General features: G+C 56.5%; 1 protein-coding gene across 5 annotated transcripts in view; it reads left to right on the forward strand.

Moving 5' to 3' along the window:
- The window catches only part of FRMPD3 (FERM and PDZ domain containing 3), a 70,211-nt gene that overhangs the window by 20,497 nt on the left and 21,952 nt on the right, over positions 1–27,762 (forward strand). Inside the window, exons 1-12 of one of the 5 annotated variants that reach the window (XM_064159627.1) lie at positions 8,895–8,980; positions 16,992–17,154; positions 17,401–17,503; positions 17,867–17,912; positions 19,150–19,254; positions 20,231–20,338; positions 20,870–21,001; positions 21,548–21,667; positions 21,782–21,918; positions 22,720–22,843; positions 23,519–23,608; positions 25,109–25,288. In XM_064159627.1, the coding sequence (XP_064015697.1) occupies positions 17,004–17,154; positions 17,401–17,503; positions 17,867–17,912; positions 19,150–19,254; positions 20,231–20,338; positions 20,870–21,001; positions 21,548–21,667; positions 21,782–21,918; positions 22,720–22,843; positions 23,519–23,608; positions 25,109–25,288 (1,296 nt within the window). In that variant the 5' untranslated portion in view covers positions 8,895–8,980; positions 16,992–17,003. Of the gene's footprint in view, positions 1–8,894; positions 8,981–16,971; positions 17,155–17,400; positions 17,504–17,866; positions 17,913–19,149; positions 19,255–20,230; positions 20,339–20,869; positions 21,002–21,547; positions 21,668–21,781; positions 21,919–22,719; positions 22,844–23,518; positions 23,609–25,108; positions 25,289–27,762 lie in introns of those variants that run through there. The other 4 variants (XM_064159629.1, XM_064159628.1, XM_064159630.1 and 1 more) reach the window with 4 other exon arrangements.

Raw genomic sequence — 27,762 nt, forward strand, 5'->3', positions numbered from 1 at the left:
TCCCTCCCCCAGAGGAACAAGCCGGGAACACGCACGATGGAGCAGAATTACCGGCGTGTCTGGGGAGGCAGGGAGCTGGAACAAGATGAGCTCTGACAGCTGCTTTCAGGGGGCCTGCAAGAGACTGAGCAGCGTCAGCCATGCACAGCTCCTCCTGCAGAGCATCAGCCCTTGTTTCGCCCAGCTGCCTTTTGGCATACGCAGCCTGTCTGCGTCTCAGGCTCTGCCTGGCTTTACCTGTCCTGACTCTGAAATGCATTTGGAGTGGGCGCTGGAGCAGCAGCCATGGGCTGTGCCCTCATGGGATGGTGGCTGAGTGATGGGGATGCAGTGGTCCCAGTGATGGGACTGGGAAGCAGCATGTGTTTCCAGGCTGAGTCACGCTGAGGATTGTGTCTTGTTCCTTTTAAGAGTCCAGACAGGATATCTGCTTGCCAGAAATCAGCTCATCCACCTCTCCCCCACCTGTCGGTCTGTCTCTGTCCATTCCTCCCTGCTCCCTCATGTATCAGCAGAGTAGCATCTGTGGGGGAAAAATAAAATCTCAACCTAGAAGATTTGGGCATCTCTGCAGGGCTGTACGGTCAGGGAAGCAAAAGCTGGTTCTTGTATGCTGGGCATGGAGCCATAAGGGTCAGCTTTGCTCTGGGGTGAGAGCTTGTGTCCACGGGAGGAGGAAAATGATTCTACCAGGGTCAGAAAGTGATGGTGGGTGAGCAGGAGAGAGTGAGACACACTGAGGTCGTGGGTGGGACCCATGCCAGTCAGCCAGGTGAATGGAGCTGCAAAGGGACACAGAGCACCTGCACTGCTCTGTTTCACCGTGCTGAGTTGTCTTTGCTTAGCTGCTCTGTACCTAGGGTTTTTAGCTTTGACTCAGCTCTGAAACTGCCTTGGCTGGAACTCTCTCTGTAGTTTTCAGTCTGCAGGAGCATGCTTGAATGTGGAGAAAAGGAGAGGGGAAAAATAAGAGGAGAGCTGTGCAGTTGGTGAGGAGAGCTCTGTGCTGGTCTCCCAGGGCAGCTGGCTGCTTTAAGTACATGCTCCCTGCCAAAAGGCAACTCCTTATCTGGCTGCCCAGCTCCCTCCCTGCAGTCTTCCTCTCTGCAGGGCTGAGACACCATTCCAGACATCTCCCTTCCCTTCTGCCAGAGAGAATTTTCCCCTTGGCAAAGCTCATTTCGGCTTAGTATCTGCCTTGAGTGCACTGGGAGCACAGCATCCAGGACCTGCTGTGGATGGGGCTGAGATACTGAGTCCAGCCTGGTGGGCAGTGAGAGGGGTGCTGGGCCCTGGGTGTGAGCTCAAAGCAGACCTGCATGCGTCCCAAAGGGGTTCATTGGCTGATGAGTTTGTGCACTTCTCAGGGTACAGCTCACCATTACTCCTGGTCCAGGACTCATGGAGCTGGGGAAAGTCAGCACAGCACAGACCCGATCTGCATGGGTCGATTTGGGCTCCAGCCCTGGCTCTCCAAGGAGTTAAAGGGAGCCTGTCTCAACATTTAGAAGAGAGTTCAGGCTTCTGCATCCCTGGAAGCATTAGTCCCCTCCCCTATAGGCTGGGGACTGAGTGGCTGGAGAGCAGTCAGGAGGAAGGGGACCTGGGGGTACTGATAGATAGTAGGCTGAAGGTGAGGCAGCAGTGTGCCCAGGTGGCCAAGAGAGCCAATGGCATCCTGGCCTGCATCAGGAACAGTGTGGCCAGCAGGACAAGGGAGGTTATTCTGCCCCTGTACTCAGCACTGGTCAGGCCACACCTTGAGTGCTGTGTCCAGTTCTGGGCCCCTCAATTCAAGAGAGATGTTGAGGTGCTGGAACATGTCCAGAGGAGGGCATTGAAGCTGGTGAGGGGCCTGGAACACAAATCCTATGAGGAGAGGTTGAGGGAGCTGGGGGTGTGCAGCCTGGAGAAGAGGAGGCTCAGGGGTGATCTTATTACTGTCTACAACTGCCTGAAGGGAGGCTGTAGCCAGGTGGGGGGTGGCCTCTTCTCCCAGGTAACCAGCAATAGAACAAGGGGACACAGTCTCAAGTTGTGCCAGGGCAGGTCTAGGCTGGATGTGAGGAAGAAGTTCTTCCCAGAGAGAGTGATTGGCATTGGAATGGGCTGCCCAGGGAGGTGGTGGAGGCACCGTCCCTGGGGGTCTTCAAGAGAAGACTGGCTGAGGCACTTAGTGCCATGGTCTGGTTGACTGGCTAGGGCTGGGTGCTAGGTTGGACTGGATGAACTTGGAGGTCTCTTCCAACCTGATTGGTTGATTCTATGATTCTATGATTGATTCTATGATTCTATGAGGTTGGGGAGTTATCTGTCCATTTGGGGTTATCTGTTGGTGCTGCAAGACTGGGCACTGTCCAAGGCTTCTGGTGTCAGCACTGTAGGTGCAGCATCAAAGAGGTCAGGGCAAGCTGCTGTTGTTAACACATTCACCACTCCTCCAGGACACAGCAGTCAGAGGAACCCAGCTCAGGGAGGCTCCTGAACTGCCAAGCAGAAAATGAGCATGCTTCCAGGGGAAGGGTTGAATACTAGCAAGGCACCAGGACCCCTGGTTTGCCTCCTGTGAAAGGTGAGGTATGAGAGGTTGTAGAGGCCATTGCTACAGCTGCTGGTGAGGCTGGGCCAAAGGTAAAATCTCTTAAATCACTTATCAGCCAGAAATGGATGGGAATTGGCAGTGCTCTTTCAGCTTGCACCTTACTGGTTTTCATGGTTGATTTGTATATTCTGAAGGGCTAAACTGTTTAAATTTGGTTATCCAAACACTCCTCTAAATGACTGGAATGATCTAATGACATAATCCATTGCCAGAGGAGATGAGGTTTCAGAGCCTAAGTCCCTTTGTTTCTGGACAGAACATCAGCTTGAAAGCAGCAAATGAAGCCAAGCAGCTACCAGCAAGTGCCAGGCTGGGTCCCATGCCCAGGCATGTGAAACCATTCTTTGTCCCAGCTGCATTTCACACCTGAAATGGGGAAGACTGATCTGCATGAGAGCTTCAGGAGGCAAATACTGAGCAGATCCCATTGAGTAAGGCTGGTTTCAAATAGAAACTGATTTGCATGGGCTGATCAAACTAATTGCTGCTGCAAGAACTTCAGAAGATCATCAGAATTTATGCAGCTGAGTTGTGCTGCTGTGAAGCCTGGGGCAGAGATACCTGCCAGCATCACTGTGCCTTCAGCAGCTGCCACGCCAGCATCTCCACTGGGAGCCACGCGTGGACGTGGCCAGTCTGCTGGCTCCATCTGAGGTGGCTGCTGCTCACATGCCAGCAGCAGCCAGAGCTCTTCTCCCTCACCTAACAGGGGAGGCAAACTCATGACATCAATAATTCATAAGTCATTTACTCTGGTTTAGGAGCCTGTCAGAGTGTTTCTCTGCACTGCCAATGCTTTCCAAACACCGTGGTGTGTGCTGACCACCATGGCCCCACGGAACAGCACCTGCTGGAATCTCACTCCTGCTGGTAATTTGGACCCATCCACTACACTGGGGACCAAAAGGCTGTGTTGGCATTTCAAAGAATCATAGAATCAACCAGGTTGGAAGAGACCTCCAAGTTCATCCAGTCCAACCTATCCCCGAGCCCTAGCCAGTCAACCAGACCATGGCACTGAGTGCCTCAGCCAGGCTTTGCTTGAACACCTCCAGGGACAGTGACTCCACCACCTCCCTGGGCAGCCCATTCCAATGCCAATCACTCTCTCTCTGAAGAATTTCCTCCTAACATCCAGCCTAGACCTCCTCTGGCACAACTTGAGACTGTGTCCCCTTCTGTTGCTGCTTGCCTGGCAGAAGAGCCCAACCCCCACCTGGCTACAGCCTCCCTTCAGGTAGTTGTAGCCAGCAATGAGCTCTGCCCTGAGCCTCCTCTGCTGCAGGCTGCACACCCCCAGCTCCCTCAGCCTCTCCTCATAGGGCTGTGCTCCAGGCCCCTCACCAACTTCATTGCCCTTCTCTGGATACGTTCCAGACCTCAACATCTCTCTTGAATTGAGGGCCCCAGAGCTGCTCCTTCTGCCACAGTCAGGAGAGTGTGACCTTGGGTGTTGCCTGGGAGCCCTGGCAGAGCACAGGGGCTGTGTGACACTGAGCAGGCAGCCTGGTGGGTGGCCAGCAGAGCTGTGTGCCATAGGCAGCTGGTAGCTCTTGGATGGCATTGGCCTGGGGGAAGGAATGTTCCTCGGGTGTTGAGGTAGTTTGAGGGGTCCTAGATTCCCTTAAGAAGATCACAGAGACAAAGTCCCATAATGGAATCAAAGAATCAACCAGGTTGGAAGAGACCTCCAAGCTCATCCAGTCCAACCTAGCACCCAGCCCTGTCCAGTTAATCAGACCATGGCACTAAGTGCCTCATCCAGGCTGTTTTTGAGCACCTCCAGGGACAGTGACTCCACCACACCCTAGCACCCCTGCTTGTGTCCCAAAGAGAGCCCAGGTGCCTGTGTCCCATGGAGAACTATGCATGCATGCATCCCATGAGGGCCCCAGATGGCTTCATCCCGTGGGGGACTGAGCATATTTGCCTGCATTCCCCGTGGGCCTTAGATGCCTGTATCCCACAGGAGAACGTGCTGGGATCCCGTGGGGACACCAGGGCATGCAGTCAGGTCACGCCCGTGCAGGAGCAGCTCTGCATCCTTGAGTCCCTTTGCCCAGGTGAGTGCCTTCAGCTGGCATGTGGCTGAGGAGGTGTGTGGCTGGTGAGACCTTCACCTGCTGTCATCAGAGGGGCAGTGACTTGCCAGGCTGCTGCGAGGTTCACAGTCTCACAGTCTCACAGTATCAGAGTATCATCAGGGTTGGAAGAGACCTCACAGATCATCAAGTCCAACCCTTTACCACAGAGCTCAAGGCCAGACCATGGCACCAAGTGCCACGTCCAGTCCTGCCTTGAACAGCTCCAGGGACGGCGACTCCACCACCTCCCCGGGCAGCCCATTCCAGTGTCCAATGACTCTCTCAGTGAAGAACTTTCTCCTCACCTCCAGCCTAAATCTCCCCTGGCACAGCCTGAGGCTGTGTCCTCTTGTTCTGGTGCTGGCCACCTGAGAGAAGAGAGCAACCTCCTCCTGGCCACAACCACCCCTCAGGTAGTTGCAGACAGCAATAAGGTCTGCCCTGAGCCTCCTCTTCTCCAGGCTAACCAATCCCAGCTCCCTCAGCCTCTCCTCGTAGGGCTGTGCTCAAGGCCTCTCCCCAGCCTCGTTGCCCTTCTCTGGACATGCTCAAGCATCTCAATGTCCCTCCTAAACTGGGGGGCCCAGAACTGAACACAGCACTCAAGGTGTGGTCTAACCAGTGCAGAGTACAGGGGCAGAATGACCTCCCTGCTCCTGCTGACCACACCATTGCTGATGCAGGCCAGGATGCCACTGGCTCTCTTGGCCACCTGGGCACACTGCTGGCTCATGTTCAGGCAGGTATCAATCAGCACCCCCAGATCCCTCTCTGTCTGGCTGCTCTCAGCCACTCTGACCCCAGCCTGTATCTCTGCATGGGGTTGCTGTGGCCAAAGTGCAGCACCCTGCACTTGGAGCTATTGAAGCCATCCCCTTGGACTCTGCCCATCTGTCCAGGCGGTCAAGGTCCTGCTGTAGAGCCCTTCTGCCCTCCAACCCAGCCACATCTGCCCCCAGCTTGGTGTCATCTGCACACTTGCTGATGACTGACTCCATGCCCTCATCCAGGTCATCTATGAAGATGTTAAAGAGGATGGGGCCCAGCACAGATCCCTGAGGGACACCACTAGTGCCAGCTGCCAGCTGGATGTGGCACCATTCACCACCACTCTCTGGGCTCTTCCCTCCAGCCAGTTCCCAACCCAGCACAGAGTGTTGCCATCCAAGCCATGGGCTGACAGCTTAGGTTGTACACACAGGTGTAGAAAGCAGAGTCTGCGGGGGTGAGCCTGCCTCTAAAGATAGGGCTGCCTGCCTGGGGAGCAGGCTGCACTCACCAGCCTGCTCGCTGCAGCTTGCAGGGCACCCCTGGCACACGCTGGCATGGGCAAGAGAGCTGAGAGCAGGATGGAAAAAGAATGTAAAGTATAAATTAAGTCTCTCTGCTAAAAACACCATCAGCCCCGGGCTGAAAGCATCACACACAAAGGTTCTCCTGCTCCTTTGCTTGTGGTTTTGTTTTGGTTTTCTCTTTGTTGGTGGTTTCTGGGGTTTTTTTCAGTGTATTTGGCCTTTATCTGCCATCTGCTGAAGAGCTTTGCTGAGCCTCCGAGTACGGGAAGGGGACTCAGAAAAGGCAGGGGTGGAGAGGGACCCAGTGAGGCTCTGCCTGTCACCTCCTATGAGCAGGTTCCTGTGTAGCTCTCTCGGAGGCTGGTGGCAGTGGCAGGGACTTGGTGGGACAGGCTCCTCTGTCACACAGGCAAGCTTGTGGGCCAGCTCTGTCCTGGCTTTGGGCATCTTCTCACCAACACTCTGCTGGGAGGTTTTGCCGTCATGCTTCAGGGTTTGCCACCCCTGTGTCAAGGCCATCTCTTGCCATGGATGGACTTTCACAGCCGGTCAGTGGACCACACTGGGAGGTACTGAATGAGTTCACGAGGTCTGACTCACACTCCCTCTGCACCTGGGGGCTGTCACACAGCCATCTGGGCTGGGAGTGTTGCTGTCCCTTTTGCAGTCCTGCCTCCTTTCTTGGCATCCCTTCTCCCAGGCCCCTTCATGCTCTGCTCTGTGCTGGATGGTGATAGTAGTCCTGAAATCCTCCAGCAAGTCATCAGCTGAGCAAATTGCTCTCTGTAAATCCAGAATGAAAGTCTTGAGGCTCAGGAGGACCTGGGGGAAGGTGTTTGATTGGGTTCTCTGGCCTCTTTCTGCAGCACTGGGAGAGAGGGGTTGACAGTCTCCCTGAATCTTCCTTTCTGCCACCTGGGAGGGGATGCAGGCTGTGCTCCCTCACTAATGGGATGTAAAGGCTCCATAACTCTTCCCTGTTTATTTAACTCCCCTCTGGACTTCGTATGCAGCAATACATTTCTCCTTCTGCAAAGCCTTTGGGGCAAGGCTGGCAGCTGCAGAGTCCTTCACTTTGTGCCTGGGCAGGCATGGAGGAGGAATGCTTCTGCAGCCTTGCCACCTGGGCAGGCGTGGAGGAGGAATGCTCCTGCAGCCTTGCCACCTGGGCAGGCATGGAGGAGGAATGCTCCTGCAGCCTTGCCACCTGGGCAGGCGTGGAGGAGGAATGCTCCTGCAGCCTTGCCACCTGGGCAGGCATGGAGGAGGCCATGCTCCTGCAGCCTTGCCACCTGGGCAGGCGTGGAGGAGGAATGCTCCTGCAGCCTTGCCACCTGGGCAGGCATGGAGGAGGCCATGCTCCTGCAGCCTTGCCACCTGGGCAGGCATGGAGGAGGCCATGCTCCTGCAGCCTTGCCACCTGGGCAGGCATGGAGGAGGCCATGCTCCCATGCTCCTGCAGCCTTGCCACCTGGGCAGGCATGGAGGAGGCCATGCTCCTGCAGCCTTGCCACCTGGGCAGGCATGGAGGAGGCCATGCTCCTGCAGCTTTGCCACCAGAAAGGTCCTGCCATGCCATGCAGCAGCCAGAGCCTGTCCTGGAGGCTCTGGAGAGACAATGTGTGCATTTGGGGTCTCCTTCAGGAGAGGTTTGGTTTGGATTCAAGGTGCCTGTGCCATCATGAGAGAGGCAGGAGCGCCTGGGGCTGGCACCCTCCTCCCCACACAAGCGAGTGTGTGCCTGAAGTAACCCCCAGGAAGCAAAGTTGCTACAATGTGAAGGTAAAACCAGGCACACAGGAGCTAAGTGGTTCAGTAGGCGTCAGCAGGTGAGCAGCAGAGAGCAGCAGAGCTGTGATGGGGAATTGGTGTCGCTCCAGGCCCCCATCACAGCAGAAGTGTCGTGCAAATAAGGGAGAAAAGTGCCCTGAATTTTATCCCATCACTCCTTATCTCTGATTAATCCTCTTATGTATTCACCTCCTATTAGCCCACTGTTGTCTCTCTGTTTACTGTATTCCTGTAGACCTTGCAGAGATAAAAATCCCTCCGGATCTGTAACATCTCCCCTGGCCCTGCCCCTGGCTGGCTGAGGAGGGCTCCTGCCTGCTGACACCAGAGGATCACTGCAGAGGAGAGGACCAAGGTAATGTGGCCGTGATCATTTCAGCAGATGGTAGCAGAGGAGGGGCAGGAAACCAGTTTCTCTCGGGCCCTAGGTTAGTGCCCAGCTGCTTGGGCATCTCTAAAGGGAAAGAAAAACACCCTAAGAAAGCTGTCCCATGGCATGGCTTTGCAGATGTCACCTAGGGCATGCCCTTGACACAGTAGAGAGCAGATGAGCTTTCTTCTCCCTCACTGCAGGCAGGTTTGTGGAGCCCTGCAAGAGAAGCATTGCCTGTCCCAAGTGCCTCTCCTCCAGCCCAGCTTTTCCATCTCAGACTGATTTTGCCAGCAGCCCCCTTTGCCCACTGCTGGTTGAGGCAGGAACGTGAGCCTGCTGGGCCTGAGCCTGTTACTAAAGAATTTTGCTTTGATCCCCTTCTCAGCAAGGTGCTTCTTCAGCTGGAGAGAAGAAAAACCCTCTACACAGACCAAAGTCAGGGGAAACTGGAGGAGAAAATGGTGGGAGCCCCCAGATTAAAACAATTGGTGTTTATAGGAGGAAGTTGTCTGTAACAGTGTGGAAACCAAGGCAAGTGAGGCAACCACTGTCTCTGGGGCACATGCAGACAGGTTGCATAGCACCCCAGCCTGTCCCTGATTTGTGCCAGGCATAGCAGGGCTGTGTGTGCAGACACCCTGCGGGTCTTCAGCTCAGCTCAGCATCCTTCGCTTCCACAGGTACCTGATGCCCCCTGGAGCCGCTGCCCAGTGCCTGCCCTGGAGACCTGCTGCCTCCTGAAGGCACTTGGCAGCACACTTTGGCACGTGCAAGCAGGGTCCCATCTCTGCCACGCTCACCTTCAGGAGCCCAGCTGGTGTCCTGACACGCGCAGGTGGGTACCTTCCCCATCGCTGGGTAGAGGAGGGCTCAGGTACCCTCTGACACCAAGCTAGGAGCAGGTATGACACCAAGCTAGGAGCAGCTGTGGGTCTGTTGGAAGGTAGGAGAGCCCTGCAGAGGGACCTGGCCAGACTGGATGTGTGGGCAGAGGCCAATGGGATGAGATTTAACAAGGCCAAGTTCAGGGTTCTGCACTTTGTCCACAACAACCCCAAGCAGCACTGCAGGCTGGGGACTGAGTGGCTGAGAGCAGCCAGAAGGAAAGGGACCTGGGGGTGCTGATAGAGAGTAGCTGAAGATGAGGCAGCAGTGTGCCCAGGTGGCCAAGAGAGCCAATGGCACCCTGGGCTGCATCAGGAGCAGTGTGGCCAGCAGGACAAGGGAGGTTCTTGTGCCCCTGTGCTCAGCACTGGTCAGGCCACACCTTGAGTGCTGTGTCCAGTTCTGGGCCCCTCAATTCAAGAGAGATGTTGAGGTGCTGGAAGGTGTCCAGAGAAGGGCAACAAAGCTGGTGAGGGGCCTGGAGCACAAACCCTATGAGGAGAGGCTGAGGGAGCTGGGGGTGTGCAGCCTGGAGGAGGCTCAAGGGTGACCTCATTGCTGTTTACAACTAACTGAAGGGACATTGTAGCCAGGTGGGGTTGGGCTCTTTTCCCAGGCAACCAGCAATAGAACAAGGGGACACAGTCTCAAGCTGTGCCAGGGCAGGTCTAGGCTGGATGTTAGGAGGAAGTTGTTGTCAGAGAGAGTGATTGGCACTGGAATGGGCTGCCCAGGGAGGTGGTGGAGGCACCGTCCCTGGAGGTGTTGAAGCAAAGCCTGGATGAGGCACTTAGTGCCATGGTCTGGTTGACTGGCTAGGGCTGGGTGCTAGGTTGGACTGGATGATCTTGGAGGTCTCTTCCAACCTGGTTGATTCTATGATCCTACGATTCTCCTGTGTGCTGAGGAGTGGGCTGGTCCCAGATGGACTCTTGGTGTAAGTTCTCTGAGGATTTGGCCAGCTATAGCACAGACACCTTTGCTGAGCACCTCTGTCCCTGGAGGCGCTCAGAAAAGCCTGGATGAGGCACTGAGTGGATTGGACAGGGCTGGGTGCTAGGTTGGACTGGATGAGCTTGGAGGTCTCCTCCAACCTGCTTGATTCTATGACACCTTGGAGGCTTCTGGCTTTAGTGGCTGGAAATTGCTTTTGAAAGGCAGCTGAATTTGCAGCTGTGGCTGTGAGCTCCAGGGATTCGTTTGCTCAAGGGTGCCAAAGTCCTGCCTGTTCCATGTGTTAAACCTCCTTCCACAGGTGCCCACCAGTTGTCATGTGGTAGCATCTCCCAGCCCCATGTCAGGCTGGGTTTAGGGGCCCTGTCAATGTCCATTCTGCTCACCTTTCCAGGCTGGAGGGACCAAATCTTAGATGGAGAGGACAATATTTTTGAGTGTTTGCCTGTGGAAGTTTTGGATTCTCTGTGGTGCCTTTGGCCACCTGTGGTCTCATAGGGCTTGTTCCAGGATGGTCTCATCCTGCTCAGATGCTGTCTCTCCTGTTGATCTGAGCATGTTGGGTTTTGGGGTGCAGGGTATTTGTTAGCCATGCTCACTCTGTATTTGATAAGCAGCATGACTTTGGGAGTGGCCCTTCTCGCCCTCCAGGATGCAGCTCTAAGTGCCAGGTCGGGCCAGTCCCACTCCCCTCCACCTCTCTCTGCCAGCCCCAGGGACAGGAATTCCACCTGGCTTCACAGAATCATAGAATCAGTTAGGGTTGGAAGGGCCCACAAGGATCATCCAGTTCTAACCTCCCTGCCATAGGCAGGGACACCTCACCCTAGATCAGGCTGTCTGGAGTCTCATCCAGTCTGGCCTTAAACACCTCCAGGGATGAGGCCTCCACCACCTCCCTGGGCAACCCACTCCAGGGTCTCCATCCCTCTCTGCCCCTCTGCCTGTGTTGCTCTCTAGCTGAGATGCCAGGAGCGTTTAAGAAGCTGCAGGCTGAGCAGCAGAGAGCTGCAGCTGCTGGCCAGAGCCAGGCTGCGGCTGCTGCTTCATTATTTACAGCTGTCCTTGGCTGCTCGCTGGCCCAGCTCAGCTCAGTCCAGCCCAACCCAAGGGATGCTGCTTGCTGTCTGCTTGTCCCTGTGCTGAAAAGCCCAAAGTATTTTTGCCCTCGAGTGGTTGCCATCTGGCACCCAACCTGTGTAGCAGCAGTGTACCTGGTGTACCTGCCAGCTCAGAGCAGAATCAGCACCCACAGTAAAGCCAACCCTTGATAACCCTTGGAAAAGCTCTTACTGATTTTCAGTTGCTTCCTAATATCAGCAGCAAATCTGAGCTGGGGCACAGAGGGCAAAGTCCTGGGCCATATGGCAGAGCTATACATAGGTTGCAGTTCTCCAAGCTGGACCCATGAAGGACTTCACCTATTAAGGTCTGGGTCATTCTGCTGCCTTTAACATCATTTTCAGCCAGGCTGGCATCCCGCAGCTCATCCCTCCTTGCTTCAGTCAGCCATTAACTGCTGCCAAAGCAGAGGCAGGCAATGCCAGCCCATCAAATGCCACCTGTCTGTGTGGCATTTCTGAGTGGCTTCCTGGTGGTCTGGAAGTACAGCATCTGTTTGCTCTTGCTGGGCACAGCTGATGTTAACATGCTCCAAACGTCACTGGATGTTTGCTGGGCTGGCAGAGGGGTGCAGGTCATAGAATCACAGAATGTCAGGGGCTGGAGGGGACCTCGAAAGCTCATCTGGTCCAGCCCCCCTGCCAGAGCAGGAGCACCCAGAGCAGGTCACACTGGAGCACATCCAGATGGTTCTTGAGTATCTCCAGAGAGGAAGACTCCACAACCTCCCTGGGCAGCCTGTGCCAGTGCTCTGTCACCCCCACAGGGAAAAAAATCTTCCTCAGGTTCACATGGAACCTCCTATGCCTCAGCTTCCACCCATTGCCCCTTGTCCTGTCATTGGGCATCACTGAGAGCGAATCCCATGCCAGACAGCTCTGCCCACTCTACTCTTGCCCCTGCTGTTGGTCGCTGCATGCCCTGGCAGCCCAGGAGGCTCCACGTGAGATGGAGACCAGTGTGTGAGGCTGGAGCTGCCGTATGCTCCCCATGAAAACACTTCTTGGCCCATTCCCCAGCGTGTCCTGCTGCTGCCACACATGTTCAGGTTCCCACATGCCTCACAAGCCGTTCACCAACTGCAGCCTGGCAGATGGAGGAGCTGGGCACGGTTTTGCAGCAGGAGAGACAGGAATGCACAGGCTCTGTTTGTTCTTGAGGTGTTCACGGCGGCAGAGGAAAGGGGATGAGAGCTGGCACCCAGCCCTGCAGCACCATCGGTGCAAAGTGCCCCACCATAAAAGGCTCAGAACCTTTCTGTGCCCCGGGGCTCAGCCTTTCTTCAGCTGTGGAAGTTTCCACCTGGTGCCACCCTGTTTAAAGACAGCTGGGAAAAGTGGGAGTGAGCAGGTGAGGACCCTTAGCCCTCCTGGGCAGGTGCTGCTGGTTTGCTCTGGTGGCTTTTTCTGCTGGCAGTGGGGGTCAGTCAGCAGTAAAAGCAAGAGGAGAAGAACAGCCTTGAGAGGCAGCAGAGATTGATTGCAGCAGGAAATTAAACATGTACATCTCAGCCTGTGCAGTGACTCCTGCTCTGCCTTTATCTGTCTGGGAGGCAAGGAGGGCTCTGCATCCAGCCTGGCTCTGTAGAGCAGAGCTCTGAAGGTGGTCGGGAAGCTGCAGGCACATCTCATGGTGGCACATTGTGGTGGGGAGTGACCAGATGGAGCCGATGTCTCTCTTGCCTCGGGCAGCAGAGCATGACCAGACGGTGTCTGAGCTCTGAGCACAGAGGGGGTGTGTTCCAGTCCCAGGAGGGAGGAGATGTTCGTGTCATGTCAGCCGAGGCACCGTGAAAGCTGGGTGAGGAACAGCCATCATCCCGCAGGGACACGCCTGTGGTGGGCTCCTGCTGTTGATGGGCACAGGGAGGCTTCTCCTGGCAAGTCCTTTTGCCTTGGCCTGAGACGTTTCCAATGACCTTGCACCACAGTGGTCCGCGGGGATGTGGGGGGACACAGTGCAGTCTCTCAGGCTGTGGCCAGGCAGCAGGCAGGCAAAGACACAGCAGGGGTAGGGACGTGGGCAGGAACGACTATCTGCTGCCTGAAGTGGGATGGGATCAGTGCTGCTCTGTGCCCATCGAGGGGAGTGGGTGGGTGTTGGCCAAGCAGTGTGGCCTGGATCGCTGCTGTGCCCAGAAAGGGGCTGGGTTTGGGTGCTGCTGGTGGGGCAGAGCTGCAGTGCTTCAGGGGCTGTTATCTACCCCAGTTTCTGCTGTGAGAGCAAGGCTGAGAGATCTGTAGCCCAGTGCACTTCTGTGCCTGGGAATTAGAAGGAGAACAAAAGCCAGGATGCAGAGTAACAATGGCTCCTGCTGCCCTGGGCTGCAGCCAAACCGTAATTACCAGTGCTGGGGGGAGTGTTACCCCCTCCTGCTGCTGCTGCTGCTGGCTTTCTCCAGCATCTTGCTCTGGTTCAGGGCATGTGCCCCAAGCCCAGTGTGGGAGAGCTGCCTCAGGAAGGATGTTCAGAGCACAACCTGGAGAAGGCATGTCATACCTGCTGCTGAGCACATTCCTGCCTCTCCAGGAGGGGATAAGTCTGCTTACAAGGACGCTGCTCCTCTCTTATTTAATTCCCTGGTAACGCTTCTGCAAGCATCAAAGTCTTATCAGGAGAGGAGCAGTTTAAGAGCCTGGTAAAGGAGTTGCATTGTCAGTATCCAGCTCTTTATTCCCCCTCTTCCCTTTGACACTGGACAGCAGGCTGGTTGTGGCTGAAACGAGGCATATATTCTTTTCCTTCTGTCATTTTAAGCTGCAAAACCTTCTCCACTAACCTTTTCTGATGGTAATTCAGCTGTAGGAGAGGCTGCTATTCCTGAGCAGTCACCAAAGGGCTGAGGCTTGTCTGCAGGCAATGGTGGGAGGGGGAGCAGGGCTGAGACCCACTCCTAAATTGCCCATGAAGGGATGGATCTGGGGACACAGCAGTTTTAACTTGGCAGCTGTAGATCAGGATTTATCATGGAATCATAGGATGGTTTAGCTGGGAAGGGACCTCAAAGATCATCTAGTTCCAATCTCCCACCATAGGCAGGGACACCTCCCACTAGAACAGGTCACTCAAGATCTCGTCCAACCTGGCCTTGAACACCTCCAGGAAGGTTGTGGAGCACAGAATCACCAATTCTATGCTCCACAATCTCCCTGGGCAACCTATGCCAGTGTTTCACCACCCTCACTGTAAAGAACTCCTTCCTAGCATCTAGTTTAAATCTCCCCTCTGCCAGTTTAAACCCATTGCCCCTCATCCTGTCATACATTGTCATCCACATGCTGTGCCTTGGTGAGCAAACCTCTGCCTCAGTTTCCCCAGAGCAATTACACTGAGTTCAGCCTCATCTCTGAGGCACCCCAGTGCTTGGAGCCCTGCAGTTGATCCTCACACTCGTGTGCTGTGGAGTCTTGTTGGATGGGGAGGCCTGGAGTTCCTGTGGGCAACTCAGGGGGGCTAAAAGGGGATGATCTCCCCTGGGAGGCCATCAGCTCAGCTTCTCTGCTGTCTCTTGGCAGCCAGCTCCATCTCTGCGAGAGCAGCCATTCTCACCAGGCACATGGAGATGCTGTGCTGTGTTAAATCCCCTTTTCAGCTGCAAACAATGGCTTTGGATAACGTTTGTTTGGGAAAATTGCCTGGGTCGTGTGGTATTTTTGTTGTTGCTGTTGTTGTTCTTTTGAATGCCCACGGGAATAGCAAAGCAGCTAATGAGGCAGCACGTAGCTGGTCGCAGGGGAGATGGTCTTGCCTGCGCTTCCCTGCTGCTGCACTCTCCTGCTGATGGAACCAGCCCTGTACCCTGCACTCGTGGGTGCTGCACCCCATGGGGACTGCCGACAGGTGTGGGACTCCCTCCTGCCCCAGGAGATGCCCACACCCTTCTGCTCCTCAGCAATTCCCTTGTCCAGGTCTTGTGTTGCTTCTCCAAGTATGTGCCACTGCACGAGTAAAGAGTACCCATCCAGCTGGGCACCAGAGATGGGTCAGCATGGACCCAGCAGGGGTGGCATCTCATCACCCCAGAGTGCAGCTCATCCACAGCCAGTGCTGTGTCCCTGACACAGAGGGGAGGCAAACGGTGCACAGAGCCCTCCTGGCTCCTGTGGGAGACAAGGCAGCAGGGATAGGGCCAGAAGGAGATGTTGGGATAGGTCACTTGAGGTCTCAGGGTCAGCATAGGGCTGTCTTTCATGGCAGCAAGGTACTTGACCTGAAGCTGCAAGAGGATCCCCTTCCCTTTTGGCCCCCCGTGCTGCCCCTCTTCCCTCTGCAGCGCTGGAAACGCAGACAGATTGCATTAGGTGGATGATGCGTCAGATCCTAAACTGATAAGAGAGGGAACAATTGATGTGCTGCCAGAAGGCTGGGAAGGATCTTTCTCAAGCGAGCTGAACAGTCTGCACAGGAGCGAGCAGCGCAGAAGCAGGAGGGCGTTCAGCACTTGGGTTTCTGGTCACGGCCGTGCACGCTGCTGGCTGTCTGTGCTGCGCGCCGCTGCCGGCCCCACGCTGCTGGCATCGCTCACAGCCCTGCCAAGGCATCTGAAGTCGCAGCTGGTGTTGCTCTGGGATACCGAGGGCACGTTTGGCACGACCTTGCCCCAGACTAGGTCTTTCTGTCTTCTGGATGTCAGCGCTGAGGAGCCCTAGGGCTGGTGGTGGTGCCAGCAGCTATGGCTGAGCCTGCCTTAATCCCAGCTTTAAGACTGGCTACCCCATGAGGGTAGTGCGATACTGGAACAGGTTACCCGGGGAGGTAGTTATCACAGGCTCACAGTATCACCAAGGCTGGAAGAGACCTCACAGACCATCAAGTCCAACCCTTTACCACAGAGCTCAAGGCCAGACCATGGCACCAAGTGCCACGTCCAGTCCTGCCTTGAACAGCTCCGGGGACGGCGACTCCACCACCTCCCCGGGCAGCCCATTCCAGTGTCCAATGACTCTCTCAGGGAAGAACTTTCTCCTCACCTCCAGCCTAAATTTCCCCTGGCACAGCCTGAGGCTGTGTCCTCTTGTTCTGGTGCTGGCCACCTGAGAGAAGAGAGCAACCTCCTCCTGGCCACAACCTCCCCTCAGGTAGTTGTAGACAGCAATAAGGTCTCCCCTGAGCCTCCTCTTCTCCAGGCTAACCAATCCCAGCTCCCTCAGCCTCTCCTCGTAGGGCTGTGCTCAAGGCCTCTCCCCAGCCCTGGCATATTCAAGGAGAGGCTTGACAAGGGCAACCTGAGCTCACTGAGGATGTCCCTGCTTACTGCAGAGGGGGTTAGACTACATGGCCTCTGTAGGTCCCTTCCAACCCAAACCATTCTGTGCTTCTGTGCACTTGTTTCCATGTGCCCCTGGCACTGTGCAGCAGTGTCACACGGTGTGGAACAGCCAGCCCTTCAGCAGCAGCCAACCCTTCAGCTTGTTCTTAAACCTCTGCACAACAGGCAGCAAGGTGGCACTCTGGCTGTGCCAGGGCTGCCATTGCCTCTGAACCTCATGGTGGTGGCACCCCTCAAGTAACGACCAGTCACACCACCAGGAGTCGATCCTGCGTTGGTCTCCCATCTAATGACATGAGATGCTGGAAGAGGAATGGGGTAGTGAGATGCCAGGAGAGGATGGCACGATTTACTTTTGGGGGGCAACTCCACGACTGTCCTCCAAGCTGCTGACTCTGTGGCAAGGACTGGCACTGAGCAGCACCACTTTGCAAGGGAGGACCGAGGCAGGGAGGGGGCCGTGGGTGTCCCGGCAAGCTGCTAGGACCTGCCATGCAGGAGGCAAGTGGAGCGGGACTGCCCTCTAAGAGGTCTGGGAGCAGCTGGGGCGGGCGGGGAGGGCTGCGGCGCCTGCAGCCTGCCCCTCGCCCCCGCAGCCTGCCCCTCGCCCCCGCAGCGCAGCCATGTGATGCCGGAGGAGCGCAGTGGCGATGATATGGAATGTGGGCAGCTGCCTCCGGACACGCTCCGACAAGTGACGGTCCAGAGACACCCCCAGCTCGGGTTCGGCTTCGTGGCCGGCAGTGAGAAGCCGGTGGTGGTGCGCTCGGTGGCAGCAGGTAAGGTATGCCCTAGAGGGGTCCCTGGGTGCATCTGCAGGGCGTTAGGAAGCACAGCAGCACCTTCCCCTAGTGGGATCCCTCCCTGGCCTCCTGTCCTCTCCTATCCCCACTGATAGGGCTGTGGGGTGCCCTCCACAGCCACATACATGGGCAGACATTTTGGGGTGCTTGGGACCCTCTTGCTTCCCCCTCACCTCACAGCCTCAGGTTGCCTGGGCTGGCCCTGACCCTCTCTCCCGGCAGGCGGCCCCTCTGAGGATAAACTCCTGCCAGGAGACCAGATCTTGGCCATCAATGATGAGGACGTGAGTGAAGCCCCCAGAGAGAGATTCATCGAGCTTGTCAGGTGAGGACAACACTCGTCCCTCATCGCCTCCAGACTGGGCTCATGCCAGGTTGCTGTGCCCCAGCTGGAGCCTTGGGGTGTCAGTGCACATCCCCAGGCTCTGCTGCCACCAGTGGTCACTGCTGATGTGGGGAAGCCTCAAGATGAGCAAAGGTCATACCTCTTTCGATCTGGCAAGGGGTGGGCAGCACTAGGAAAGCACCCAGACCTATATTACCAAGCACCCCAAGGAGCCTGTAAAAGGGTCCCAGCCACCATCAGACCGGGGAGGTTGGGATGTGCTCGCTCTCAGTAGCTAAATGCACATGTTGAGATCTGCTGCTCTGAGGTCACATCCACCTTCATTTCTCCTTTCTGTCACAGGAAGGCCAAGGATTTCATCATCCTCACGGTCCTGCACACCCACCAGGTGAGACCAGCGGGGCCACGGGCAGCCTGAGGGGACCCATGGTAGGGGGTAAGAGCCCTGGGGGAGATCTCTGGAGGCCCCATGGGCTCGCTTAGGCAGCTCAGTTGAGGTGTTGGAGCAGTGTCCAACCATCTCAAGGCTATTCCAAGCCGTTGGGTCTGAAAGCTGCTGCAGCCCCACAGCGTCATTTTAGGCACCCAGGCAGACATTTCCCTGTCCTCGTAGCTAACTCCTCTCAGGAGGGAGGGAGAGAAGGAACATGTCACCATCCCCATGTGGTCTGTGAGGGCATCAGGCGTGTCTGATGAAGTGACCTATCCAGCCAGAGGCAGCAAGGGACATGTTGCCGCTCCTGACAGACTCAGACGTCCGTGGGGAGATGGAGTGCCAGGCTGCAGCCCCAGGCAGTGATGCTGGCACCAGGTGGTGACTGTGCACTGGGGCTTAGCACCTGTTGTCACTGGAGCAGACTGAACCAGCGTTGGTGGTGGCAGGGCATTGTTTCTGCTCTACTGAGCCCTTTGATGTCAGTGTTGCCAGAGCTGCCCTGTGCTCCCCTGCTCTCCAGGAAGGAGAGGCCACCACGCAGGGCTGCTCCATCAATCAGGAGTGGTGAGTGGGCTAGGCTCAAAAAAACCTTTCCTTTCCTCCTGGCCCTTGAAGACTGCCACCCAGGACAGGCTGTTTGGCTGGCACTGGTGTTCTCAGATGCAGAGGGAGTCTGTGGCACCACAGCCTCCATACCACAGTGTGTGCAGACAGAGGCTCCCTCTCTCTCCACACTGCCACCAGGTCTTGCAGGGATGCTTAGGGTCCTGCAGCCCCCCATCTCCTGGTCACTTGGCTCCTTCCTCTGGCTGGAGACCCAGATCGGAGAGGTTTGTCTCTCCCATCCAGTGCCTCTGGGCAAGCCCTGGCTCACGTCTCAGAGCTCAGCCTGCACAGGGGGTGCCAGGCACGTGTGTGCTCTAGGGGTGCAGCCTTCCCCATCACACTGAGGGTGCTGGTTTCACTTCAGGGGCTGCTGCTCGTTGTTCTGGCCCTGCCTGCAGCACTGTATAACCACAGCAAAGGGGACTTACTGTACCCCACCCCACCCCATTTCATGGTTTGCTGCCCATTCTTTATCAGCACCCCAGCTTTGGAGAGGCTTTTTCTGGGACCCATGTCTGACTTTTGCTGCAGCAGGACTCCAAGGGCAGGCAGGCAGGCGATTCACCCAGTGCTCTCTTTCCAGTCTCCCAAATCTGCTTTCATCAGCGCAGCCAAGAAGGCGAAGCTGAGGTCCAACCCCGCCAAGGTCCGCTTTTCAGAGCAGGTGACAGTCGGTGAGACAGACCCAGTAAGTCCTAGCCCTGCCCTCCTGCATGAGTCACCCTCTTGAGGCATCCCCTGGCCTGTGGAGCACAGGATGACTGAAGGCCACAGGGCTCCTTTCGGCCAGTTTGGGCTCTGTGGATGAGAGCAGCCCTTTGGCCCAGGGAGCCCATAGGACAGATGCCCTTGGGCACATTCAGAAGCATTGATTCACTTCTGAGGGGATGTGTTCTGGTCCTCCCCTGTCCCTGCCCAGAAACTGTCCTTGAAAATCTAATCCCATCTCAGTCCCCTTGGGCACCCAAGGGTGACTGGGGAGTGCCAGCACCTGCCCTAAGGAAGGTCTGTGGCTTGCAACCTGGGACCAAAGGCTTCACAGGAGCGCCCATGCACAAGGAAGCTGTTACGCTGCAGCAGAGTTCCACCCAGTGCCATTATCTCTTAATTGCAAAGAGGTTTGATTAGGCAGCACACAAACCAGCAAAACCTGAAGAATACCCCAAACAACATCAGCAAAAAAGCCTGGTAAAGTGCCTCCAGTCATTTCTAATTTTAAGCAAAATCAATTAGACAATTATCTGATTGCAAAGCTTCTTGCTAAATAAACATCAACCTTCCCCCAGCTTCCTGCACAGGGCATGTGCAAGGTTGAGCTGAGGGTCAGGAAAGGGAGACTGGCTCTGAGCCACCTTGACCAACACCTCCCCTCGGGGATATCAGCTGATGAGCAGGACAGGCTGACAGGCACAGGCATGGCTCTGGGATGTGCTGGGTGGAGTGGGATGCCCTGGGAGCAGCTCTGAGCTGCTGCAGCTCTGTGCTTCTCGGTGGCTCAGCAGAGATGCAGGATTTCGGAGGGAAATGAGCCTCTTAGCTGTAAGCCCAGAGAAGTGGAGGACGCTGCAACTGCTCCATCTCTGACACTTCATTCTCTCTCCCCACCCTCCCTCTGTCTCTCTGCGCCCCCCATTCTCTCTCCTTTCCCTGCTGTCGTGTGCCAGGACATGTTGAAGAAAGAAGCTCTCCTCCTCATTCCCAACGTGCTGAAGGTTTTCCTGGAGAATGGGCAGATCAAATCCTTCACGTTTGATGGCAGAACCACCGTGAAGGTGGGCCCCTTAGCTCTCCTCCACGGCACTGTGATGTGTCTCTCCTCCTGCCTGCCCAAACCATTTTTCCTTGTCTCCTGCTTCCTTGCACAAATGTCAGCGGTGCTTGGCTGGCTGCAAACTGCCACCACATGATAGATAGCCCCTTCACCTCCCTGGGTGACACGCTTTGCAGCTGGCAGGGTTGGGATTCTGCTGTCTTTCTCTCCTTCCTAACTTCTCTCCTTGCTGGGAACCTGCCCTCCAGCCAGGATGGCTGCTCCTGTGAACCCCATTGCTAGAGGCCAGCTCTCTGCAGCCCCCCCTCCCCAAACCTTGCAGAGAAGCTAAGGGTTTGGCTGCTGGTCATCTCCTACTGCAATGTCACTTCACCCAGCAGTGGCTGGGTACCATCCTGCGGTCCCTTATCCTGCAGTGGCACAGCCCCAGGTGCCAGGGAAGAGGGGGTGAGCTTTCAGTGAGGTGCCAGCTCCCACCCACCCTGGCAGGGAGGCAGTGCCTCACAGCCAGGCCTGTCTTTGGTGTTTGCAGGACGTGATGGTGACATTGCAGGACCGCCTGTCCCTGAGACACATTGAGCACTTTGCCCTGGTCCTGGAGTATTCCAGCCCGGAGCAGAGCCACCGCTTCCTGCTGCTCCAGGACAAGCAGCCGCTGGCCCATGTAAGCTGCTGGGTGTGGGTGGGCATGGGCTCAGCCATCGCCAGGGGCTGGGGCACAAGGAGGCTTTTCCCTCACCAGCATGGGGCTTGACCAGGGTTGTGACGTGGGATGATGGAGCCTCTCCTTGCCTCTGGCATGATCCTGGGATCAGGATAGCAAAGGGTGGCTGAAGAGAGAGGTGATCAGGGTTTTGGCCATCCCACCCTGGCAGCACTGTGCAAGTGCTCTGTGCTCCATCCCGGGCAGCTGCAGACAGAATTCCTGAACATTCCCGGCCTGCCCAGGAGAACCAGGAAGCTGGCACTGCACAAGAGCAGGAATGAAATGAGTATCGTGGAGGAAGCATTAGCTTGGTAACATAAACCCCTGCAGCACCAAGCAAAGGTGTCACACCAAGGAGTGTTTGGGCTCTTCCTGGGATGAAGGCATCAAGTGGTGGACGGAGGAGAGAAATCAAGTACCCATCCAGGGAGCAGGGAGTCTGCTGCCCTGCCGTTAGACATAGCTGGCTCCTGGGCTCACCATTCCCCTCTGCTCCCGCCGCAGGTCGTACAGAGGACGCACTACCACGGCATGAGATGCCTCTTCCGTGTGAGCTTCTTCCCCAAGGACCCGGTGGAGCTGCTGCGCCGGGATCCTGCAGCATTCGAGTACCTGTACATCCAGGTAGGGGACTCCCCGCTGGCAGCTGGTGGTGCTGGCAGCCCTGTGGAGGCATCCCTCAGGGGACAGCACCCTGTCCCCGGGGCTGTCTGAGGACACCTGCCCTCCCTCCCGCAGAGCCGCAACGATGTGATCAGAGAGCGCTTCGGCACAGACCCTAAGCCGGAGATGCTGCTGGGGCTGGCTGCCCTCCACATCTACATCACCGTCTCAGCCACGCGCCCCAGCCAGAAGGTCTCCCTCAAGAACGTGGAGTGAGTCCTCCTGCCCCCTCTCCACGCTGCCACGTAGCCCTCCTCCGTGTCCCCTCCCTCTGCTTCTGCTCGCAGCCCCTGCCTGACTGGAGTGCTCCCCGCACCATCGCAGGGTGCTGAGCAAGAGATGCCCTCGGGGCCCCCCTGGAACTGCCTGGTGGCTCACGGGCTTGCTAGCAGTGACATGCAATCCCTGGGCCCACCGCAGGACCCCCCACATCCAGCTGCACGTGGCAGCCTTGCCAGGGCCAGCAGGGATATTTGCTGTGAAGCCAGGATCATTCCCATGGGAACCTGAGCTGATTTTCCACCCAGCTTCCAAGGCGAGGAGAAAGCACTGTGGCTGTGTAATCTCAGCCCTGCACCAAGCCATGCAGCCCTGGCTCAGCCCTCCTGTGGCTCCTGCTGGTCTTAAATCCCTATGGAGTCCATCTGTGCAGGCTGGCCTTGCCCGGTGCACATGGAGGAGAAGAAGAAGGGAGGTGGCACCTCAGAAGAACCCCAAAAGGGGGCTGGGGATTTGCTCTGCATCCCTTCACCTTAGGTGAAGTTGAGTGGGGGCTGGGCTTGGCGCCAGTGTGCCCCGCAACCCGTGCTGGTGGCTGTGACAGCAGCCAGGGATGCCATCCAGACCGGGGGCTGCCGCAGCTCCAGCTGCGATACCAAGGAAGTGCTGGTGCGGCTCCAGCTCCCTCTGATGGCAGGAGGATGCTCTCGGGCAGCGCCTGTGGCTTCTGTCCCTCCCGGGGACATCGGAGGTGTCCCTGGCTGGGCGGCTCAGGCAAGCTTCCCTCCCCGCAGGAAGGAGTGGGGCCTGGAGCCCTTCCTGCCCCCCTCGCTCCTTCAGCTCATCAAAGAGAAGAGTCTGCGGAAATCCCTCTCGCAGCAGCTCAAAGCCCACCAGAACCAGCCTGGTAGCGCCAAGGTGAGCCCAGCTGCAGGGCCGTGGCTCAGGGCTGGCGGGGTGGAGACGTGCCTGCTGCCCCAGCCTTCCTCTGGTCTCTTGACTGCATGGGAACAACTTCTACTGCTGCTTAAGTCCCTCTGCCTGGGAAGTAAGTCCTGTGGTGACAGACAGGCAGCCGCTCTCTCTCCCGAATCCCCTTCCAGGAGCTGATCTGGATTGTGGAGACTGCAGTGGGGGTCAGAGAGCAGCCAGGAGCAGCAATCAGCTTGGCCGGAGCAGCACACCTGGCTCATGCCTGAGTTTGTCATTATCTCTGCTTCTGGGCTTGTAGAGCTCTGGAGGAGGCTGCTGAGCCACTGCCTGGGGCCCTGCAGCCTTCAGAGCACCCCAGTGCAATTATATGTCCCCCAGGAGGGTTATACAGCTCTGGGGATGTGTACATCAAGCATCTGGGCTGCTCTCTGGCTGAGCCTCTACTCTGAGTTACCTCCCAGCCTTTGCCCAGGATGGCAGGGGAGCAGGGACCCTCCACCCCATGTCAAGCCCCAAGGCTTGCTGCCAGCACAGCCTCTGCCCTGAGCTGGCTGTCATTGTGCTGCACACCCCTGCTTGGGCCCTCCCGAGCTTGTGCCAGTCTTTGAATCTCTTCCTCGTGGTGCTGGTGGTGCTGAGCTCTGTGATGTGTTTTGTCAGGTCTCCACAGCCCAGGCGAAGCTGCAGTACCTGAGGATCTTGAACGAGTTGCCCACCTTTGCTGGGGTCCTCTTCAACACAGTGGGACTGGTACGGTAATTCAGGATGGGCTGGGAGGTGCTTGGCGCTGGTCCTGAGTGTGTGCTGAAGGGGAGAGCCAGGGAAGATGCAACTCCCCCAGGAAATACTTCCCTCCATCTCTTACTCTGCCCTGATGGGTTGGTTCCAAGCTGTCCAGAAAAGCCTCCAGAGCCTATGCTGACACTAGGTCAGATCTTCAGCTCCACAGGGCCAGGTTCAGTTCCACTCTTGTCAGCCTTTTGGGCAGCGACTTGGCCTGCTCAGCAAAGCCAGAGTAGGTTCAGACACATGCTTATAGCTTGGTCCTGCCCTGGCAGCATCCTGCCACCCGTTTTGCTGGAGGGACACCCTTGGCAAAGGCCACAGCATTCCCTGCTTGTCCACACAGGGAATAGCCTGGCTGGCCTTAGCACCTCCATCAGCGGTGATCCATCCCGACTGCTGCTTGGCAGCTCTCAGGAAACTGCTGCTGCCATGGCCCACTCCTCCCTCATCTCCATCAGAGGCATCTCCACCCCTCACCCAAGCCACCTCACTTTCTCCATGGCAGGAGGAAAGCCACCAAGCCAAAGAGGAGAACGGTGGACCCACCAAGGCTCCTCGCTGCCTGGCTCACCTCTCCATCCCTCTCGCTCCACCTCCCATCCAGGGGTCTCCATGTAAGTGTCACCTCTCTGCCATTCTTCCCTTTGCCCCCACCCAAGGTCTCAGCACTTCCCTGGCTTCCCTTGCTTTGTGTCCCAGCTTCCATCCCTTGCAGCCTTTGATCTGCTCTGCTTCCACCACCCCTCAGAGCTCCTCACCTCACAGCTCAAAGGGCTGCGTGTAGGAAATCAGTGAAGGCAGAACCATGTGGTGTCTGGCTGGGGCTGTGGCTGAGTGGCCAAAGCCTGCCTCTGGCACTGCCTGGGGGTGCAGCATTGGGCACCTCACCTCTGGTGTGGGTGCTTTGCTTTGCCTTTTCTTCAGCTCTGACACTAAAGGAACAATTCTGAGGCAGCACAGGAGATGTGGCCAAGAACATCTCTTTTTGCACTGGTTTGCCCAGCTTCTCTTCACCTCGAAGCATCCTTCATGGGCAGACCAGAGCAAGAAAGATTTCTATGTTCAGTCGAGGCTTTAGTCTTTCTGGGTTTGTCTAAACTGCATTCACTCCCTCCTCTGCTTCCTTCTCTCAGAGGCAATGTCAGATCAGGCAGATCTGTGACATGCTCCTCCTGTAGTGACACCAGCAGCTTGAATATTTCATGTGGACAGTCAGCTCTGCTTTATTTTTAAACACCCTTGGCACCCTGCACACTGTTCCCAGTTCTGCAGGAAGGCTCAGGGAGGGCAGTCGTGGCACCAGCTTCACCTGCTACTCTGCAAAAGCCATCTGGAACCCAGCCAAGCTGTGAACTCCGAGGGGTGGCTCCACAGAGAGAGCCAGGTGCAGCCTGTGCAGCCCCAGAGCATCTTTATTCACCCCTCCCTGTCTGTCTGTCTCTCTCCATGTGCTTGTGCTACCAGGACGAGAAGCAGCCAGCCACCACGCTTCTGGTGGGACCCCGCCATGGCATCAGCCATGTCATCGACCTGAAGACCAACCTCACCACAGTGCTGTCAGAGTTCAGCAAGGTCAGCAAGATCCAGCTCTTCAGAGAGAACCAGGGAGTGGCCCGGGTGGAGACAAGCATCCTGGATGCCAAGGTAGGCACATGGAAGCAGACGCCAGGGCTAGCGTGGAGGTCTTGTGCTAACCTTGGAGGAGGTTCAGGACACAAGTGCATGTTGGAGTATCTGCTTGGCTATTTCCAGGGACTCAAAAGCTGCTTTCACGTTGCAGTTACAGGGTGTGTGCTCTGTGGCACCTCCCTTGCCATTGCAATGAGCTGCCCAGAGAGGTGGTGGAGTCGCCGTCCCTGGAGGTGTTCAAGCAAAGCCTGGTTGAGGCACTTAGTGCTATGGTCTGGGTGAGCTCACAGTGGGGTGCATGGCTCCTCTGGTGCTGTGGCATGGCAGAGGGCAGCCGTGCCTGAGTCGTAGGAGCAGTAGGTGTGCTGGATGCTGAGGTGCTGCGGACATCCATCAGCTATAAATTAGGTAACAGTTCCCAGGAGGCTTCTCTGCAGATCCTGCAGTGCTGCTCCACTCTGCTGTGCTCTGCAGCGGCAGTGAACTCCATAACATCACTGACCCTTTCCTGCTGTAGGAAGAAATGGTCTCTTGTGTCTCCTCTTTCCAGTCTCCCAATCACTGGGGGAGAGGCAGCTCACAGACACCTTACAAACATATGCACATGGCTAGGGGCTTTATATCCCTGAGAAATTCCAGGCAGCTGCCTGGAATTTGGTGGAAGCCATCAAAAGCTCCTCTGCCTGCCTGGAGTGAAGTGGATCAAGGATCCCATTTGTGAATCCCAGCAGGTTCAACAGCATCTCGCCAGTGCAGTGGCTGCTGTTATCTGTCTTCATTGAACCATTATCCAGAGGGCTGAGTTTTAAAGCCAGAATGTCTGCTCCCAAGTGAGGCATGTGCTGAGCTCATGCAGGACAGCAATGGATGAGGCCAGCTAAGAGAAGCAGTCAGAAAAGATCATTATTTGCAGTGCTCATCTGCCTCCTGCAGTGATTGTGTTGCACTGAACGTGTCAGTGGCTAAGGCCCTGGCTTGCAAATGAAATCTATTTCCACTATGAGTCGTAAAACCACTGGGAGCAGTGTCCTGGCTGCTCTGGGAGCCTGGCTCAAATCCACACTGCCCCCGAAGCCTGTCAGAGCCCTGCGGATCGCAGAGCAGGAGGGAGTGTCCCTCTGGGGCGGCTGCACTCTGCTGCCTGGTGCTGCAGGATGTTGCTGCTGGGGCATCCCCGGTGTGTTCCCCAGGTACCGGCAGGGATGTGGGCGAGGCAGCCTGACCCGGTGGGGTGGGGGCAGCCTGTCACTGCTGCACTTTGGCCACAACTGCTGCACTTTGGCCACAACAACCGCAAGCAGCGCTACAGGCTGGGGACTGAGTGGCTGGAAAGCAGCCAGGAGGAAAGGGACCTGGGGGTACTGATAGACAGTAGCTGAAGATGAGGCAGCAGTGTGCCCAGGTGGCCAAGAGAGCCAATGGCATCCTGGCCTGCATCAGGAGCAGTGTGGCCAGCAGGACAAGGGAGGTTATTCTGCCCCTGTGCTCAGCACTGCTCAGGCCACACCTTGAGTGCTGTGTCCAGTTCTGGGCCCCTCAATTCAAGAGAGATGTTGAGGTGCTGGAAGGTGTCCAGAGAAGGGCAACAAAGCTGGTGAGGGGCCTGGAACACAAATCCTATGAGGAGAGGCTGAGGGAGCTGGGGGTGTGCAGCCTGGAGAAGAGGAGGCTCAGGGCAGAGCTCATTGCTGTCTACATCTACCTGAAGGGAGGCTGTAGCCAGGTGGGGGTGGCCTCTTCTCCCAGGCAACCAGCAACAGAACAAGGGGACACAGTCTCAAGTTGTGCCAGGGCAGGTGTAGGCTGGATGTTGTTAGGAAGTTGTCGTCAGAGAGAGTGATTGGCATTGGAATGGGCTGCCCAGGGAGGTGGTGGAGTTGCTGTCCCTGGAGGTGTTCAAGCAAAGCCTGGATGAGGCACTTAGTGCCATGGTCTGGTTGATTGGCTAGGGCTGGGTGCTAGGTTGGACTGGATGATCTTGGAGGTCTCTTCCAACCTGGTTGATTCTATGAGTCTATGACTTCTCTGACTTCTCTCTGGGTTACTGTGGAAGCAGCAGATGGTCAGCCACCACCAAGAGACTTGTGCAGAGGTCTCGTTTGGGATCTCTGAGCACCAGGTTTGGTGATGCTGTGCAGCTCACCCCATGGGTTAGGGAAAGGGGTCAGGTCATGGAGCAGCCACTAGCTGAGAGGTCTGCACATCCTGACCAGCACCACCCAAACAGCCTTCTCCACACCTTGCCTGCAGCCACAGCCCAGACAAGCCTGCCAGAAAGGAGCTGGGGAGGATTTCCAGGTAATAAGCAGGCTTGAGAAGATTGTAAACTGTTTGCATTTAGTTCAGAAGGAAAAGAAATGGTGTTTGTCTTATAAATTATTCACTCTGTAGTTAATTGGTTTGCTTTGGAGCTTTTCCATCCTGGGCTTCAGTTTCTGTTTAAAACAGCCCATTTGGGATACAAACCCAGGGCTGATGCCTCTGTGTTG

Source organism: Pogoniulus pusillus, chromosome 19, assembly GCF_015220805.1.
Source record: "Pogoniulus pusillus isolate bPogPus1 chromosome 19, bPogPus1.pri, whole genome shotgun sequence".
In the NCBI taxonomy this organism is placed as follows: domain Eukaryota; kingdom Metazoa; phylum Chordata; class Aves; order Piciformes; family Lybiidae; genus Pogoniulus; species Pogoniulus pusillus.